This window comes from Bubalus bubalis, chromosome 15 (genome assembly GCF_019923935.1).
Source record: "Bubalus bubalis isolate 160015118507 breed Murrah chromosome 15, NDDB_SH_1, whole genome shotgun sequence".
Lineage (NCBI taxonomy): Eukaryota > Metazoa > Chordata > Mammalia > Artiodactyla > Bovidae > Bubalus > Bubalus bubalis.
This window is the reverse complement of record NC_059171.1, coordinates 48,659,836-48,679,243: the sequence shown is the minus strand read 5'-3', so window position 1 is coordinate 48,679,243 and position 19,408 is coordinate 48,659,836. Positions and strand designations below refer to the sequence as shown.

The 19,408-nt window shown below is 41.8% G+C and overlaps 1 protein-coding gene across 2 annotated transcripts in view; it reads right to left on the bottom strand.

Annotated features, from left to right (window-relative positions):
* Positions 1–7,478: 7,478 nt before the first annotated feature.
* SLCO5A1 (solute carrier organic anion transporter family member 5A1) overlaps positions 7,479–19,408 on the bottom strand; it is a 145,635-nt gene continuing 133,705 nt past the window's right edge. For both annotated transcript variants that reach the window (XM_006073117.4, XM_025265277.3), the window contains 4 exons: positions 17,457–17,616; positions 15,029–15,270; positions 12,719–12,783; positions 7,479–10,484 (listed from right to left, as the gene is read on the bottom strand). In XM_006073117.4, coding sequence (XP_006073179.2) covers positions 10,027–10,484; positions 12,719–12,783; positions 15,029–15,270; positions 17,457–17,616 — 925 coding nt within the window. In that variant the 3' untranslated portion in view covers positions 7,479–10,026. The remainder of the gene's footprint in view (positions 10,485–12,718; positions 12,784–15,028; positions 15,271–17,456; positions 17,617–19,408) is intronic.

Genomic DNA, 19,408 nt, shown 5'->3' with positions numbered 1-19,408 from the left:
TAGCTTTTCTTCCAAGGAGCAAACGTCTTTAAATTTCATCGCTGAAGTCACCATCTGCAGCGACTTTGGAGCCCCCAAAAATGAAGTCTGTCATTATTTCCACTGTTTCCCCATCTATTTGCCATGAAGTGATGAGACTGCATGCCACAATCTTAGTTTTCTGAATTTTGAGTTTTACACCAATTTTTTCACTCTCCTCTTTCATTTTCATCAAGAGGCTCTTCAGTTCTTCTTCGCTTTCTGCCATAACAGTGATGTTATCTGCATATCTAAGGTTATTGATATTTCTCCTAGCAATTTTGATTCCAGCTTGTGCTTCTTCCAGCCCAGCATTTCTCATGATGTACTCTGCATAAAGTTAAATAAGCAGGGTGACAATATACAGCCTTGACATACTCCTTTCCCGATTTACAACCCGTCTGTTGTTCCATGCCCAGGTCTAACTATTGCTTCTTGAGCTGCATATAGATTTCTCAGGAGGCAGGTCAGGTGGTCTGGTATTTCCATCTCTTGAAGAATTTTCCACAGTTTGTCGTGATCCACACAGTCAAAGGCTTTGGCATAGTCAATAAAGCAGAAGTGGATGTTTTTCTGAAACTCTCTTGGTTTTTTGATGATCCAGCAGATGTTGGCAATTTGATTTCTGGTTCCTCTGTTCTCCCATAAGGCAGAGCATTTGTGTCCTTAGAATCCTCAGTGTATTCATGGGATTTCCCAGGCAAGAATACTGGAATGGGTTGCCATTTCCTCCTCAAGGGGAACTTCCTGACTCAGGGATGGAACCCAAATTGAACTGCAGGCAGATTCTGTGCTGGAGAAGACTCTTGAGAGTCTCTTGGGCTGCCAGGAAATCAAACCAGTCAATCCTAAAGGAAATCAACCCTGAATATTCATTGGAAGGACTGATGCTGAAGCTGAAGCTAAAGCTCCAATACTTTGACCAATTGACATGAAAAGTTGACTCATTGGAAAAGACCCTGATTGAGGGAAGGATTGAGGGCAGGAGGAGAAGCGGGCAGCAGAAGATGAAGATGGTTAGATAGCATCACCGACTCAATGGACATGAGTTTGGGCAAACTCTGGGAGATAGTGAAGGACAGGGAAGGCTGGCGTGCTGCAGTCCATGGGGTCAGGAAGAGTTGGACACAACACCAGAACAACAGAGCCACCCAAGTCCAGCCCCGGAATCCGAAGGGTTAAGAGATTACAGCTTGTGTTTTTTCATAATGACCATTAGATGTCACTCTATTGCAACTAAAGACCTCTGCTGGGTCCCAGGGCCTAGACCCTTGGCAAAGCAGCCCTTTATATTGATTTCTAAAGTAGTAGCTCTACCATTTCTCTAAGAAAACATCTAGAACAACTTGATCCATGGCAGGCTTGCTCTTTCTTCGGTGCCTAGGATCTTAGCCATTCCAGGAGGCCAAAGAACAGTTTAGCTTTCTACTGATTTATATTGGTATTATGAGCAGGGATTGCATCAGACTTTGATGTTTAAATTCAAGAGTGAGCCCCGAATATCGAATATCCATCTCCTTGCTTCCCCATGACTCTGTGCAATTAAAAATGTTTTTTGGCTCCCATAAACCAAGCTACGGAGGCCGTCTCTGCCCAGCAGGCAATTTTTTAAAGACCAAAAGGAACTGAATGCTTTTTAACTGCTCTGAAAATGCTGAGGTTTTACCAAGTCTGGGGCTGAAGCATGGAAGATGAGTTGTCACATTCAAAACATTTCTGCTGTCTTCATTCCTTAAAAAGAAACTGTTTTCCTTCTGTGTTTATTTCAAATGGTGTAATATCCAGAATGGCTCTGCTTTTCCCTTGAAGGTGTGGGCTATCGAAGAGATTCAAGGGAAATCCAGAGAAGACAGTACACTTGGGTAGGGGTTACTATTTGGTCTTTGCATAAATGGCTCTTTTGTTAAATACACAAAGCCATGGAGGAAAAGAAAGTTTTGCCCAGAAATCAGTACAGAAGCACAGACTCCCTCCAATTATCCATGTATCTTGGGCCACTGTGACCTTTTAGTTTAGGTGTGCAAGGGGGTGGTAAATAGAAATCAATTGTCCTGCTTTCCACCTATTGAGTACTCCGGAGCTGGGTTCTAAATATAGCCACTTTGCATCTCAGTCTATGAGTCATGCTGTTATTTCCAAGGCTCATTTAGCTCCTTCTGCCTCTCACCCAAAAGTTTGAGATGCCAGTACACTTAGAAAATGCTGTTGCCCTTCAGATAAGCCCTCAAAATCTAGTGCTTTTTCCCCATGGGGGTTGGAGTCTGACCACAAATTCTTCCTCTAGGCTCAGGCCAGCTCCTGGCCGCCCTGAGCAATGATCAGCTTGTTATTCAGTAGAGACTAGGGAAACGGGGCTTTTAACTGCTTTGGTGATCAAGTTTTGATATTCATTCCTTTGGAAAGCATTCTTTTTTATGCTTGAGACTTTCCTTTGGTTTATCAATTATTAGACTCATGAGTTGCTTCCCAGGTGGCTTAGTGGTAAAGAGTTCACCTGCAAAGACGTTAGGTTTGACCGCTGGGTCGAAAATCCCCTGGAGAAGTAAATGGCCACCCTCTCCAGTATTCTTGCCTAGAAAACACCATGGACAGAGGAGCCTGCCAGGCTACAGTCCTTGGGGTGGCAACACATTCGGATACAACTTAGCAACTAAGAAATAACAGACTCATGAGTTGCACTCCTTTGGAAATACCCTTAGACCTATCATGGTCACTTGGTGGCAAAGAGTAACATCCGTCAAATGCCTGCTATCTGCTCCCCAATACTTTCAGGATCCAGCAGTTAAGCAGGGACACACCACTAGTTCAGACGAATACAGTGTGTCACGTCCAGTCTGAGACACAGAAAATCCCCTTTGCCTTTCTCTATGCTTCTTCCTTGCCTCTACAACCAAAACCATCTCTGAAAGTTCCAAATTGTGCAACTTCAAGATGAGGGAGCCTCTGTCAGACTGGGTCCCTGAAGGACTCTAGAACAGACCCACACAGATGTGTCTTATTAATGAGAAATGAATTTTGTGCTATGAAGCCACTGAGATTTGGGGATTGGCATGTTATTTAAGTATAACATAGTCTATCCTGACTAACACCAACCATATTCAAGGCATACAGTTCTGTAACCCCAAATTTTGTTTGAATTTAAATAGATAAAAGACGAAATGCTTAGAATTATTCTCTTTAGTGACTCAGAAAATATGCTACCACAAGTTCCTAAAAACTATAGTCCTAATTTGGCTTCAAGGAAAAGTTACCAGTTAGGTAAGGAGTTCATTTGTGCCATTTTCCAGAGAAAGTGGAGGCCCATTTAATCTCATCTAATCCCTGTGTCTTTTTTTTTTGGCTGCACCAGGTCTTCGTTGTGGCACACAAGATCTAGTTCCCCAACCAGGGATCAAACTAGGGCCCCTGCATTGGGAGCATGGAATCCCAGCCACTAGACCACCGGGGAAGGCCCCTGGTGGGCCTTTACAATGGGAGAAAACATTGACATCATTACTTCATCTCTTCAAACCCCCAAAATCTTAAGGGACAAACAAATTTCAATCCAACACACATTTTATTCTTTTTTTTTAAACTTTTTTTTTCTGAATTTGCAATAATCAAGTATTCAAGATGTTGTAAACCAATGTTTCTTAGTACAATGACAAGAGATTTCATTAAACACAGGAAATTATACATCTTTTACATTACCCTAAGAGGTCTCCAAATAAATATTCATTTTAAAAATCACAAAATCAAATTTCTTTATGCAACAACTCAAAACAGCCTTTCATCACAAGCACACCCCTATACACAAAAACACACACACTGAACACACACACCACTAGGGCCCTAACACCAGTTTATTGGACACAGTATCACTTTTCCTTTAATTAAAGAATCGGTGGCTGACCTGCCTATCTCATGCTTCCAAATTAATATTTGGGGTAGAGGTATGTATTTTAAGAAAAATGCCCACTATAAAGTCTTACCATTATCCTTATCTTTCATTTCAACATACAGACTTTAAACTTCTTTTGTTCACCCCTTTGGTTTAATATGTCCCTGCAATTACTTCAGTTTTCAATAATACCTTCTCCTTCGATTGCAATATGTAATAGTAGAATACCAGAAAAAGACAACACCTTCAAAATCTCAATATTATAAAAACACCTTACATGTGTGTAAGGTTTTTGGGGAGAAGAAATAAGAAAAGATTATCTGAAATATTTTTCCCCTCTCTCTGAAATTATTTTTAGCATCTGATTATTCTTGCTAAAATAAATATCAAAAGCACTGAGTTTTCCATAAAAAAAGTAATCCTCCTTACACTCTTCTTTTTTGCAGCGTTAAGTTCATGAATTAACTGTGGTAATGAGAGTAATAAACGCTTATTTTCTGAGAAGCTCTCCAGATTTCTAAAAGCAAAGCACATGCAGCCCGTTCAGTGAAATACTGTCAAGTCAGTGGTGCATTTTTGTAGTGAGCATGCATCATCAAATACTTCTAGCACCGAGGCATTTATTTTTTAATGTTTCAAAAGCAAATACCCAGGCAGGGTTTACATCATAGCTGGCTTCCCAGCTGGTGCTAATGGTAAAGAACTCGCCTGCCAATGCAGGAGACGTAAGAGACGTGGGTTCGATCCCCGGGCTGGGAACAACCCCTGGAGGAGGGCATGGCAACCCACTCCAGTATTCTTGCCTGGAGAATCCCATGAACAGAGGAGCCTGGCAGGCTACAGTCCATAAGGTTGTACAGAGTCAGTCACGACTGAAGCGACTTAGCACGAATGACCCTTCCTAGGGCTGAGTAAAAATGAAGTGCTTAAAATAACCTCTTCAAACATACACAGATCTCATTCCAATGTGGCAAGAAGTCTGGGATAGATACAGCCAGCAGCATACTAGAAGGTAAAGAAAGCAGAGAAGATAGAAAAGATAAAGTGCATGAGGCCAGAAATGTCGCCTTGCCAGCCATGGCACTCCCTTCCAAACTATGAAAGAGGAAATGCAGTTATATGTGTGTAAAGGATCTCTACCCATCTGTATAACAGGAATAGCAAGCCTGCATCCTAAACAATCCTGGGGTTATGCAGTATTTTGATATCTACCTGCTACTTAGTCCTCTTGCCTGGAAAATCCCATGGACAGAGGAGCCTGGTGGGCTGCAGTCCATGGGGTCGCGAAGAGTCGGACACGACTGAGCGACTTCACTCACTTTGCTACTTAGAATATTCAGTATGCACCTATATGAGGCTTCCCAGGTGGCGCCAGTGGTAAAAAAAAAAAAAAAAAAAAAACCCACCTGCCAATGCAGGAGACCTAAGAGATACACGTTCAATCCCTGGGTCAGGAAGAGCCCCTGGAGGAGGGCATGGCAACCCACTCCAGTATTCTTGCCTGGAAAATCCCATGGACAGAGGAGCCTGGCGGGCTACAGTCCAGGGGGTGACAAAGAGTTGGACACAACTGAAGTGACTTAGCACACACACACATGCACCTATATATCAGTAGCTATGATCACATTTCTGTGTCATTTAGGATGCTTTAAGTACACAAAATCATACTGTATTTGGCTACCACCCTAGGTTCCTGCTCAAGCACAACTAGAGAACCTCCAAATGCTTCAGGCCCAAGCAAACTATGAAGCTTCTCTTCCGTGCACCTGTATTTGATACAAAACAGGCTCCAAGAAGAAACTTTTTGGCTCCAAGTCCACCAAAGAATGCCAGACAGAAATGCAGGCTCAGGGAGAATTGTCTTGGTGGTTGGTGAAAAGGCAGGACTACCATTACCTCCTCCAGGTAAGCCCCTGCTGACATTTCTAGGGGCATGAGCTCATTTATTCCTGCAGCTACTACGGGTAACAATCAGTAACAACTGGGCTGTGGTTTGGTTCATAACATATAACATTTTGTATCTGTTCACTTAACAAGTAACACTTTGTGTATGTTCATGTTAAACTTGTATTAAGAAATGTAAAAGCTAGTCATTTAAAAAAAAAAAAAGCTAGTCATTTAAAAAAACTAATAGAAATGTTAACATTCTGAAAGAGGAGGGGACAAAAAGAACATACACTTGAAATCCCCAAAACTCAGATTCAAAATTCTGAACCGCCTTTCCTCATAATGGTTCATTTCAGACACTACTGAGATGCAATGTTAACACTAAAATTGGTTTTGTTCTACATTAAATAGGAACTATAAATAAATACTTGAGGTAAGTTAGGGCAAACAATAGTGAATATAAGACTTAGCTAAATAAACGTAAATTTACCTTGAAAATCAAAACATTCCATTTTGATGTTTCCTACAGATTTTTTGTCTATTTTACACAAGGAAATAATAACTTCTCTACTCTTCAGAAATAGTAACACATCAAAATATGAAATGCTTCACCTCACTATCTTATAGTCACATCTTACCTATGTTAACCAAAATTACTGTAAGTATTACGTAGTGTAAGAAGTGCACGACAAGAAATGAGCATCCAAACCCTGACTTGGCCACTATGTAAATCCTAAACAAATCACTTGACCTCTATGAGCCTCAGTGTTCATGACCTGTGTTTTAGAAGAATAATAAAAAATAACTATCTTGCAAAGTTATTAAGAGGATTAAAATGCATGCTACATATTGTGTGCTCGATAAAAACGCTCTGCCAATAGCCAACTCTCAACAACTGCTCACTCGCTTCCTCTCTGCTGCTCCTTTCTTTTCCCCACCCTAGTTCTTGACTGTTTTCAAGAATTAAATCCACCTACAAAGGATAAAGATGTCAAGCTAAAGAAGATAACCAAAATAATGTGTGCCAACTGCCCACTCTACCGCCTGGGGTTTCTAAATTAATAGGCTAGACTCGAGGATATTATATTTGCATATTAAGGCCAAATAATACTTTACAGAATTTTTAAAAGAACAAGGTGACCTTTCAAAAAAAAACCAAGTAATTAGAAGCCTAAGCTCACGGAGAGTGTCGATTAAACTTGTATTAGGAGTGGTGACTCTAAAGTAACATGACCAATTTATTATCAAGCGTATAAGGACCTTGTATATACAATCAAATGGTGTCATTTAGCAAGTAGTCACTTTAGTTAACTACTTAATGTTCCAATGATGCCACCTGAACCCAAAGTGCTTTGGGGACAACTCTTAATTGGTACATATTCCAAAACATCAGTCTCCCATGATTTTTACTGCTTATTTTACTTTTACCAACAACATGGTAATGATATACCTGCTAGTTATAAGTACCAGATATTTGAGGAAGTACAACATTAACATTGTGGTGTACAGTTCTGGCCAATTTCTTTGAATTTGGGTTGACCTAGAAGGCAATGGCACCCCAGTCCAGTACTCTTGCCTGGAAAATCCCATGGACGGAGGAGCCTGGAAGGCTGCAGTCATGGGGTTGCTGAGGGTCGGACACGACTGAGCGACTTCACTTTCACTTTTCACTTTCATGCATTGGAGAAGGAAAGGGCAACCCACTCCAGTGTTCTTGCCTGGAGAATCCCAGGGACGGGGGAGCCTGGTGAGCTGCCGTCTATGGGGTCGCACAGAGTCGGACACGACTGAAGTGACTTAGCAGCAGTAGCAATCAACCCAAAGGATTTCATAGATTGGCAGATGGTAACTGGGTAAAATAGCTTTTGATAAGGAAATGACACTCAGTGATGGCTGAACTGAATGAATCTCCAAGGTAAAGACAGGGAGGGATCTCTATTTATACCTGATTTCTTATACCATCATTTCTGATCATAGATTTCTAAGGGCAGTGCTCCTTTTCAAAATGTGATAACAGGAAGAGAGAAATTCTAAGAGTGTTGAAACACACAATCTTAGCTACAAAAAAAAAAAAAAAAAGAAGTGCCAACCTTCCCAAATTCTCTCAATGTTTCTTAATAATCAGAGGAAAATTTAGAAGATAATCACATCTCTTCCCAATCTACCTATGTTTTGCTCCAAGCCAATAAGAAACTTTCTCTTGTAAAGGATCAAAGATCTCCCACAAAGGGTGAGGGGGATCACAAAGGCCCCAGAGTAGACTCAAAGACATAAAGCAGTATTCTCTGAAGATCTTCGAAATACACCAAGTTGACCAAAGTTTGACAGACACAGTGTAATTACAGGCAATGATGCTTCTTATGACTTAGCCAAACAAGTCTGCTCTAAGGAAGTCCTTGTCACCCCGGACTGCCAACTCCACCCTGTAGACATTATTTAGTCTAACTGCCAACTCCACCCTATAGAGAACCTTTCCATAAACTGCCTGCAACCAAGAGAACCATTTGACCAACACCATTCCTAAGTTACAGAAGAAAACAATCTTGGACCAGGAATATTCACACAACTCCACCCATGCAGCCATGGATAGAGGCAAAAAAGCCAGGAATCATGGGTCAATCACATTCCTTCTACTGAAGAGTGTAAATGAGACAAGAGAATCATTTCCCAAATCAGCTTCACATAAGCCTAGGCTCCTTGGCTGTTTCTGTTCTCCATCATATTGATATTTGTACATTACAGTCCCTCCTAAGTCTGAGTTGTCATAATTCTTTTTCTGGGCAGCCAAATTCCACAGGTTAACTCGCCTCAGTTTATATTGCTATCAGGAGGCACCTTCCTTCAGAACCACATAGAAAACATTCCATGTGGATCTAAATCAAAGTGATGTGCTGAGAGGTACTGAAAAGGATGGTGGCTGTTGAACCCCAAGTGCTTTAGGAACAGAAAAATCCTCTCGCAAAATCACTTCAGGAAAGTTACAATAGAAACTAAAGGGAGGTATGAAATGGTTCTAACTCTGATACGGTAGGATTCAGTATGACAGGCCAGTTTATTTTAAATCATTTTCAACCTTTACTTAGGATCATCACAAGCTCTGGCTCTCAGATCTCCCTCCTTTGTTCAACATGGATTTCACGCCACAGGCAGAGCTTTCCTGATTAAATGACTCCATTTTCACAACCGCCACAGCAATTCTCTGCACATAAAAAAGAAAACTACAGACCTGCTAGTGCTTCCAGGGATATAACTAAAATGATCAGGTGAGACTCAATCTTACTTCTGTGGGATTGCTTTTTTCCAACTCCTTTGAGTGTCAAGGTTACAATTCTCAACAACCCTTACATGGGCCCTTAAAAGCTAAAGAATTTCTGCAGCAATTTTCTTTGGATGAGAAAGCCATCAGTTTCTTTTCTTATTATGCATCTCAAATGACAGTTTCTAGCCATATTGTTTAGCACACGAGTGTTAAAGTCCCTTATGAAAGACTCCTGTAGTTTATATTCAAGCTCTCAGGTTCATGACTCAGCAGCTTCCTTTATAGTGGGACAGACAGACTACAAGAGAATGTGTCTTATGAACAAACTAGCTGTTCCCTTTCTCATGCTATGCTTATGGTTCTGGTGAAGCATTTAAGAAGTTCTACCTGATTTTTAATTCTGCTATGGCTTAAAAAGCTATGAACAGTACTTTAGGGAAAGTTTAGCTTCCTCTTTTCAAAAAAACTATCTGCTTTAGTCTCTGAAAGCAAAAGTAACATGCTGCACTTATATTTTCCAATCAAATTGCATAGTTGAGGCAAATTCATTTGTGCTTTGTAGCAGAACTCACAGTAGTTGTTCATATCTAAAAACCTTGATTTGTAAATGCAAAGTCACGGTCAAGCTCACCCTTGTTCGGAGAGTATGCTAATGATATGCACTGCCATTACACTTCCCAAGATTTTGTTAACCACGCACCCAACCTTCTACCATATCAAAGCATGAGCGTCAAATTAACATCTCAGAAACAGTAACAAATCTATCTAAACTCCTCCTTGGAGAGGAGGAAAGGCTCATTCTTGTTGAGGTATCCAGCCCTCAATCAACAGTGGCTGTGTATAGTGAGTTTTGTTGGTTTGAGGATTGTGTCTTTAGAGGTTAAAAAAAGAAAGAAAAGAAGGCACGGGTGTTTCTCAAGTCGCCATATTCAACTCAACCAACAAAACCAAAGTCTTCCATTTTCAAGCTTCAGGAGGGAGGCTACATGGCCGCAGGGCTTTCTTCCAGCCCCAGGTCTGGGGAGGAACTTATTGCTTCTGGGAATGGCCCCGGATAGGTCTGTGCCGAGTACTGGATCCCTTTTTGCAGAGCAGTCTCTTCGTGGAATTCTCCCTGGGTGCTGAAAGCGGGACAAGATCTAGTCCGAGCAGCCTTATTGGCACTGTCGGGGCGGCCCACCGTCTCGCTCACAGTGCTCAGAGGGAACTCTCTCCACCTCTGCCTCTGCAGTTCCTCCTCCTTGTATTTAATGGAGTACCAGGCCAGAAAAATAAATATAAAGCCAACAAATTTGAGGCCGGCTGCTAAACCAAAATAGACGAAACGAAATGACGTGACATTGTACTCCCAGCAAGAGCCTTGCACTCCACACTCCTGTTGCCAGAGCATGCAGGTGGTGTCAATAACTGCTCCAAAGTAAATTGGAGTCGGAATGTATGCTAGAGTGGTGGGGAAAAGAAAAAGAAAAGATGTTAGCACATCTTATAAGAGGAAACAGATTTATAAATTAACAAGATATCTGTTTACTCTAAAATCAGTTGAGAGGAGTAGTTTTTCTGTGTTCTTGTTTTTTTGTAAATATACATCACATCTTGTCATAATATTCTTTCTATAGACATGTTCACTACTACTTTAAATCTTTCACGTCACAGCTCAGTCAGAATGTGCTTTGGTTTTTTAGACATTTTATGATGTTTATTTTATAAGTATTACTTATTAGACATATTATGATATAACATGTCTAAAAAGCAAGAACACATTTTTATGTCTGCTCAATATTGGAGAAGGCAATGGCACCCCACTCCAATACTCTTGCCTGGAAAATCCCATGGACGGAGGAGCCTAGTGGGCTGCAGTCCATGGGGTCACTAAGACTTGGACACGACTGAGCGACTTCACTTTCACTTTTCACTTTCATACACTGGAGAAGGAAACGGCAACCCACTCCAGTGTTCTTGCCTGGAGAATCCCAGGGACAGGGGAGCCTGGTGGGCTGCCGTCTATGGGGTCGCACAGAGTCGGACACGACTGAAGTGACTTAGCAGCAGCAATATTAGATAACAGCATAACTTGGAAAAGAATTTTAAAAAGAATAGATGCATGTACACTCATAACTGAATTACTTTGCTGTACACCTGAAACTTAACACAACGTTGTTAATCAACTATACTCCAATATAAAATCAAAAGCTAAAAAAAAAAAAAAAGAATTTTACAAAAGATTTTATTAAGTTAAAACAAAAGCAATAATACATTTTTAGACATAAAAATTTACATTGATAAAAATGTAATTAGGGAGGGAAGTTCCCCACATGTACAATGGTTAGGACTCTGTGTTTTCACTGTCTTGGCCCTGGGTTCAGTTCCTGGCCCAGGAACTAAGATCTTGAAAGCCACATGGCATGGCACCTTCCCCTCAAAAAAGTCAGATTAATATCTGAAATTTAAAAACAAATAAGCCACTCAATTCAAGGCACTAGAAGCCTGTGATGCCCACTGACAAGTCCTCATTCTTGGTCTGGGCCATCAACCACAACAGAAGACAAAAAAGGAATACCAGAGAGGATTCCTGTTGCCAAGGGGCAGATGATTTTTAAATGTTTAAAGTGTTTCACCCTTCAAAACTGAAATAAGCAGTTTGAATTAAAAAAATTTTTTTTTTGTCCTGTGGATGATGATACTGATTACTGAGGAAAATAACAGCTGAAGAAAATGACAGACTGCCCCTTAAGAAAGAAAACAATATTCTTGACAATAAGGAAGTCATATAAAAATATACTGAAGTCAGACACACTGCTCCCCAGTCACTCTCCCAAGATATCACAGGTGATGCAATGTTTGTAGAAGTCAGAAGGATGTTCTTTGAGTCCAAATAAACTCTGTGACTTACCACATTGACACAGCGCTAACAAGTTTCTCTGTTCAAAAGAAATCTTGCTGCTGTTTAGTCGCTGTCCTGTTTGACTCTTTTCGACCCCATGGACTGCAGCCCACCAGGCTCTTCTGTCCATGGAATTTTCCAGGCAAGAGTACTGGAGTGGGTTGCCATTTTCTCCTCCAGGGGATCTTCCCAATCCAGGGATCGAACCCGTGTTTCCTGCATTGGCAGGTGGATTCTTTAGCACTGAGCCACTAAGTAAAGCTTAGTCCCTATATATCAATTAGGACATCTTTTTTCCATTTAGAATTTTTTATTTCTGTTCCTCAGAAAGTCTGATCAGCATACTCTTTACCCAGTCCAGTACAATTACTAGAAAGAAATAAGGAACTGAAATTTTCGGACACACATACACACAAAGTAAGCACTAATTCCCATCATTTTCATGTTACAAAGTCACAAAAGGGACAGAAACACCAGGACTGTAAGCCCACAACAGTTTCTTGGTTCAGGATTTCTTACTGTACAAAACTCTGGGGAATTTAGTCCAAGTGCCTACTCAGAGTGAAAGAGAAACCGATCAAAATCAGTTTTGTTTTGTTTCATCAGCAACAGAGTTGGTCAGCTTTTGGTTCAAATCAGAAAATGAGGAAGTTGCGCCTGCCCACTAACATGTAAACTCCTAGCTAGTACGAATGGTAACAAATGATCTGACTTGACATTTTTTAAAGGACAGTGAAAATTTGGCATCTGCAAAGAGGAACTAAAAGGCAATGTGGGAAATTTGGGAACATACCAAGTGTTCTCAATAAAACAAACTGCATTCCCAGGGCAAAAGGCCTCTCTTCATCTTTTACAGACCTACAAAGAAGGGAAAGAAATATTTTAGAACAAGGGCCTCAAGAAAATGAATGTCAAGTCAAACCTGCTTAGCTGCAGGGCCAGGGACCACATAGATAATGGGCCAAAACATTGATTTCGCTAGAAGTTACTAACAATAGTTGAACAAGATGGCTTATCGCTACATCACTGAATAAAGGTCTACCCAGTGAAGACTCCAAAGAACTCTGATTAACTCCACTTTTTGTGTAAATAACAGGTGGAAGGACAAAGGTTCAGGGCTGAAACTACAGAAGCAGCTCTGAGCTTGCAAAATCAACTCTTTAAAAAAAATTTATAATCCTAACTATTGCATTCTTTTTCTGTTTGCCTGCACTTTCCAGAATGGCACACTGAAATTTACTTCTACAATTTCTCAAGGAAAAATATAGAGAAAAAAGGTTTTTTTCTAACAGTCCCAAAATGTATTGGAAATAAGTCAAAAGTTAGAAACAGAATGAATCCTTCCCCGTCACCTCACTTTTTCTTCTTTTCCTAAAACTTGAGTTTCAAGTAAATCTCACATCGCAGGATGATTGGAGTCTATTGATGATGTACTTAGCAAAGATTAAATGTCTCCTTTTCTGAAGTTTTGGGTTAGAAGACAACTGATGATCTGCCATGTTTAAACATTACTAAACAGGCACCTCTTTTCTGGTTATTTAACATCTCTTGTAGAATTAAAGTTCAAAGTATTAGATTAGTAATGATTCCCATTTTTTTCATGATGAAGTACTTTATCCTTTCTAGCCCATACACATGGGGTTCTCAGTATGCAATGTGAAATTCCCAAGGACCAGTGTACTTGTCATCTTTTCCCCTAATTTCTTTATTTGCTCACAGCAATTCCCCCAGTGTGGTACTCACTGTCGTTACTCTGTAAGTATCTGCTGACTGAGGATCTGAGGATTGGTCCCAAACCAATGGGACCAGTGGGACTCCTGGGTACCATTTGTTATCTTGCCGTCAAGGAACTCATAAGCTGAGCAACATCTAACTCAGCATCCCATAGAAGGGAAGCCAGACTATGCAGAACTGGCAGGCAAGCAGCCCAAGCTCCCTGCTAAGAAAGACATCTCAGCAGATGCATCCCACCAGAAGCCAGCATCCTGGGTTACCAAGGAGCCCAGGGAGGGCACAAAAGGGAGACTGTGGAGACTGACACCCCTCCTTCCTTCATCCCCCTGCATCCCAGTCCCCCTAAAGCTGCTGTGGCCATGCTTTCATCTCTTCACCACACTGTCCACTCCCTTCCTTGGTCTATGGCCATCTTTACCTCAAATACCAACACTCTGATTCGAATGTGTTGGTGTCAACATTTTAAATAGAGCCTCCATTAAGGTAACCTCCACATTCTCTCTCAGAAGTTAAAAAAAAAAAACACCACACACAGACACAAATGGGATGTATAATATGGCAAAGAAAGCACAGCATGAACAACTTAAAATTACATTTCCTAGTCTGCCCTTTCCTTGATTCAATGCCAGAATGTCATATGATAGTGAAATTAATGAAATAAGCATTTGGAATTGCAAGCCCAGCAACAACGGTCACTGATCCTGGAGGTATTAACTACCCACAAGGTCAGGGAGAATATTCTTAGCTGTATGTACGATTTAGTGACTTCACCAAATGACTTGTCACCTCCTCTCAGGCCAGGCTTCTTGTAGCTAACACAGTCATAGCTTTCAGCTCCTGAACTTGAACCTTTCCGAAGAGACTTCAGGACATAAAGGCATCCAAACAAAGTTTCACTGAACTATGGGGACATAATTCCTCTAAATAAAAAAAGTCCTGGAGTATGAAATGCTGCTGTTGTTTAGTTGCTAAGTCATGACCGACTCTTTTGCGACCCCATGGACTGCAGCCCACAAGGTTCCTCTGTCCATGGGATTTCTCAGGCAAGAATACCAGAGTGGGTTGCCATTTCCTTCTCCAGGGGATCTTCCCGACCCAGGGATCTAATCCATGTCTCCTGCACTGGCAGGCAGATTCTTTACCACTGAGCCATCTGGGATGCTCAATGAAATGTTACCATTTTCCTTTCCCTTCCTGACATGGGAAAACTCCCTGCTCTTAAGTTCACCAGGTAAATGTCTGAAGCACTTTCCTACACAATCTCATTTTGCTTTCATCACCACTTTACCACATCAGTCCCCAGTCTGGAATAAAAATTCTGGCAATTCTGAGTGTATAACCCAACCTAGATGTTGAACGCCGTCCTCACCTGAGTGTTACTATGATGGCTGACGGTTGGGCACATGCTGTGATGAAGGTCACTATGAACAGAAAAACTAAGAATGGGATGAGGGTGTTACAGGACCGTTTACACTTCCCGGACACAGCGTAGCCGTTCTCATTGAGGTACGTCTTGACGATAACCACTCGGAGCTGGCTGCGCTGTCCCACTGTGGGTGGCGTGATCACCTGGCGGCTCTGGACACAGGTGCATTCTGTGTAGTTTCGCATCTAAGTGATAATAAAGATCAGTTGGATGACGATCAAAAGCAAAATTCAGCATACGAACAGTCAGAGTTAAAAGGCTCTAAAATCACTCTAGCATTTAAAAATATGCAGAATAGTTCATTGAAAGTATCTTCTGGGAGTTCTCTGGTGGCCTAGTGGTTAGGATTCCAGGCTTTCACTGTCGCAGCCTGGGTTCACTCCCTGATCAGGGAACTGAGGTCCCACAAGTTGTGCAGCACAGCCCAAAAAAGAAAAAGAGAAGAAAATATCTTCCTCATTTTAACAGCAAGGATTCAAAAAGTGCATCTAACAACATCAAAATCTGCTGCTCAGGGTTGTTTAAACTTTGATCAGAAGCCTTCAATACTCAATTCTGTACTATTCATGTTCCATAAGAGCTTCCCAGGTGGCGAGGTGGTAAAGAATCCACCTGCCAATGCAGGACACTGAGGTTCAATCCCTGGGTTGGGAAGGTCCCCTGGAGTAGGAAATGGCAACCCACTCTGGTATTCTTGCTTGGAAAATCCCAGGGACAGAGAAGCCTGGCGGGCTACAGTCCATGGAGTTGCAGAGTCTGATGCAACTGCATAAGCACAGCCATGTTCCATATCCTCATTTTGGGTCATAAATCAGATGCTGCTTCAATAGATGTTCATTCTTGGGCTCTCCAAACACAGAAGCCCCTCGAAAACAGGAACTAAACCTTATTTTCATTTGTGCTCACCAGAGTGCTTAGCAAAACCCTGAAACAGTGTAGGATCAAATGTAAATATCTGTTAAATAAATGCAGAGAATTCACAATGCAACTGTAACAACTTCAGTACCAACCCTAGTGAATGTATCACTGGCTATTTCATTTGAAACCAGCTAATTCAAGGGACTCAAAAGATGTCTCAAACAAAACAGCCAATGGACCTTTCTATTATGCTGCTTTTACTGAATGGACATCAGCTGAGCTCACTGTCATTGTGACCTCTCAGCCACCCAGAGAAGCAGGAGGCACAAGTACGAAGGTGGGGAGCTGCGTGGCCACCTGTGCTCCAAGGACTGTGGGCCTCTTTGTATGAATGAGGACCACAGACCAGAGGACTCAGTGGCTAAGTCCTTCCCCAGGGGCGAGTGAGTCCTCTGGTCTGTGGCCCTCATTTGAAGAGCAGGTCTCACTGTCCCTTTCAATTCAGTCACACCCTGCAGCTCACCAGTTATATAATGAGGAGCCAGCAAGAGGAATCTCAATTCATCACCATAGTTTAAAACCCACAGATCAAATATGACATCCCCAAGACACGCAGTCCCATATCACCTGCACAGAACAAACAAAGGCACCTCAACCTTTCAATGAAAGCAGCCACCTACAGTCTGTTATTATGCAAAGAACGGAACCAGGCTCAATAAAGAACGGAGTAGAATATGAAAACCTTCTCCCACAGTATTACTGCCTATTTATAATTCACGGGAAAGTGAATTCTCAAAATAGCCTATTCTTGAACTGACAGAAATAACTTTACTCTGAACGTTTAAAAAAAAAATCTGAATTGATAGTCTATGAAAAATGGCTGCTGCCCATGTTCACAGGCTCTGAGCAGGGGAGGTGCTCTCCTGTTCTCTTCTAGCAGCACAGAGTATGGTCATCTCGACCTTCACATCCGTCATCACAAGGGCCCTGTTGGGGTAGCAGAGGAGACATCCAGCACTCGACCTTATCAAGTTTCACTGGGTTGGCACAGGAAGTCACTAGAGGGGAATGATGTGGAATCAGATCACAATATTCAAAAACTCCAATTATCCCTGGGAAATAAAATAATAGTATTTATTGCATAATTTCCTTTCCTCCGGGTTTTTGACAGAAGCACATGTGCATTCATGCTCAGTTGCTTAGTCGTGTCCAACTCTTTTCGACCCCAGGGACTATGGCCTGCCAGGCTCCTCTGTCCATGGGATTCTCCAGGCAAGAATACTGAGTGGGTTGCCATGCCCTCCTCCAGGGGATCTTCCTGACTCAAGAATCAAACCTGCACCTCCTGTGCCTCCTGCATCGAAGGAGGATTCTTTACCCACTGAGCCACCTGGAAAGCCCTTGACAGAAAATATCCTGTATCTTATTTGAAGTTTTTGGAAAAGGGAGTTTGAAGCCTTCTGTTTGCATACAAAGTCCAACAACACTACAGGAGCTTGAGAAATATACTCACCCCGGTGCTCACATTCCCACTATTAACACAGCCAGCCAGACAAGGGTTAAAGTATGTAATTCCATCCGATCCACAGACTGGCTCATATTCATGTGTTTTACAACCACAGTTAACATTGCAGCTTCCTGTCAGATTCCTATGTGGCATGGTCAGAGAAGGTCTAAGAGAGAAAAGCAGATCATGAGCCGTTAACGTTTGCAAAATAAAATTCACAGGACAGTTCTTGATGTTAAGTAAGGTGTCCGTTTTAGAGAATATGTCCCCATGAAATCAAAGCTATGGTACCAGGAAGTAGCACCCTAGATAATTATTTTTGTGACTTTAAAACAGAACAGAAAGAAAACATTTTTCAATTTTCCCATACTACAGACTTAGTATCATATTATTTATCGTGCCTCAATTCCACCATCCATCTTGGTAATCTGAGCTCAGAAGTTCTAACCTTCATAGAACTACTCACTCACTGCAGACACTTGGCTCTATATCGTAACAAATTGAGGCCTCAATTTCTTTAACTGTAAAATGGAAGAAATATTTTTGTGCCAAATTAATAATATTGTGATGAGGACACTAATATGGAATCCATCAGTCAGGGCTGTCAACACAAGTTCCTTTGACCAAAAGCCTTTGCTCTGGAATAAAGACAAGGGACTCTAGAATATCAAAAGAAGGTGGTTTTTTTTAAGACCATCAGGAATCAGAGCACTGGTTTGATTCAGACAACCAGAGAAGAACAATTAAACTCTCCTTCCCTCAAGAATGCCCAGATGTGGGACCTCCCTCGTGGTCCACTGGTTAAGAATCCGCCTGCCAGTGCATGGGACATGGGTTTGATCCCTGGTCTGAGAAGATTCCACAAGCCGAGGGGCAACAAAGCCTGTGCGCCACAACTACTGAGTCTATGTGCCCTCGAGCCCACGCTCCTCAACAAGAGAAGCCCATACACTGCCACTAGAGGGTAGCCCCCCGCCCCCGAAACTAGAGAGCCCACACACAGCAGTGAAGACCCAGCCCTGCCAAAAGCATTAAGAAAAGAATGAGCAGATGTGGACTCACAGGCAAACACAATAGGTTCTATTTTCTCATGAGATCATGATTTCTGATTCAAAGAAATGATGCAATGTGGAAAACACAAATAAAATCAGTTCAGGCAAGAAACAGAAAAGGGCAAAAAAGTCAAGTAAGGATATATAGGGCCAGAGGGAGAAGCGGAAGGAGATGGCTAAGGAATGGCAGAGGCCGGCAGGTGCCCAGAGGGAACCCATGGAAGGATGAAGGGGCTCTGAGTTCTCACATCCAATGACCTCCTTCCTTTGCTTTCGAAGCCACCGTTTTTAGGTGTCACTCATGAAATACTGTTCCTAAAGCCACATGGGCTGGAAATGGCAGATTTCATTCACCTGTCCAACTACTCATCATCCATTCATTCAACAGATATTTAGGAGTGTCAGTCATGTGCTAGGATTTACCTTTAATGACTATGTTCAGAAACCATTCATCCAGAAGCCTCCTGTTGTTTGTTTGAAAGCTTTTCTCCTGTAGCCTCCCTCACACCTCAATAACTGAGTCATCAAATTTGAACAAAAGGAACAAACTCATAGCAATATTTAAATTTTATCAGGAAAGCCTTCCCAAGAGGGAAAAGTAAAATAAACTCTGGTCATTCCCATCCCTCCCCTGAAGTAATTTTTATCACAAGACTCATAATTATTGGGCTTCCCAGGTGGCGCTAGTGGTAAAGAACCCGCCTGCCAGTGCAGGAGACATAAGAGACACAGGCTTGATCCCTGAGTCAAGAAGATGCCCTGGAGGAGGAAATGGCAACCCATGCCAGTATTTTTAGCTGGAGAGTCCCATGGGCAGAGGAGCCTAGTGGGCTATAGTCCATAGGGTTGCAAAGAGTCAGACAAAACTGAAGTGACTTAGCACTCGTAATTATTATGTTCACAATG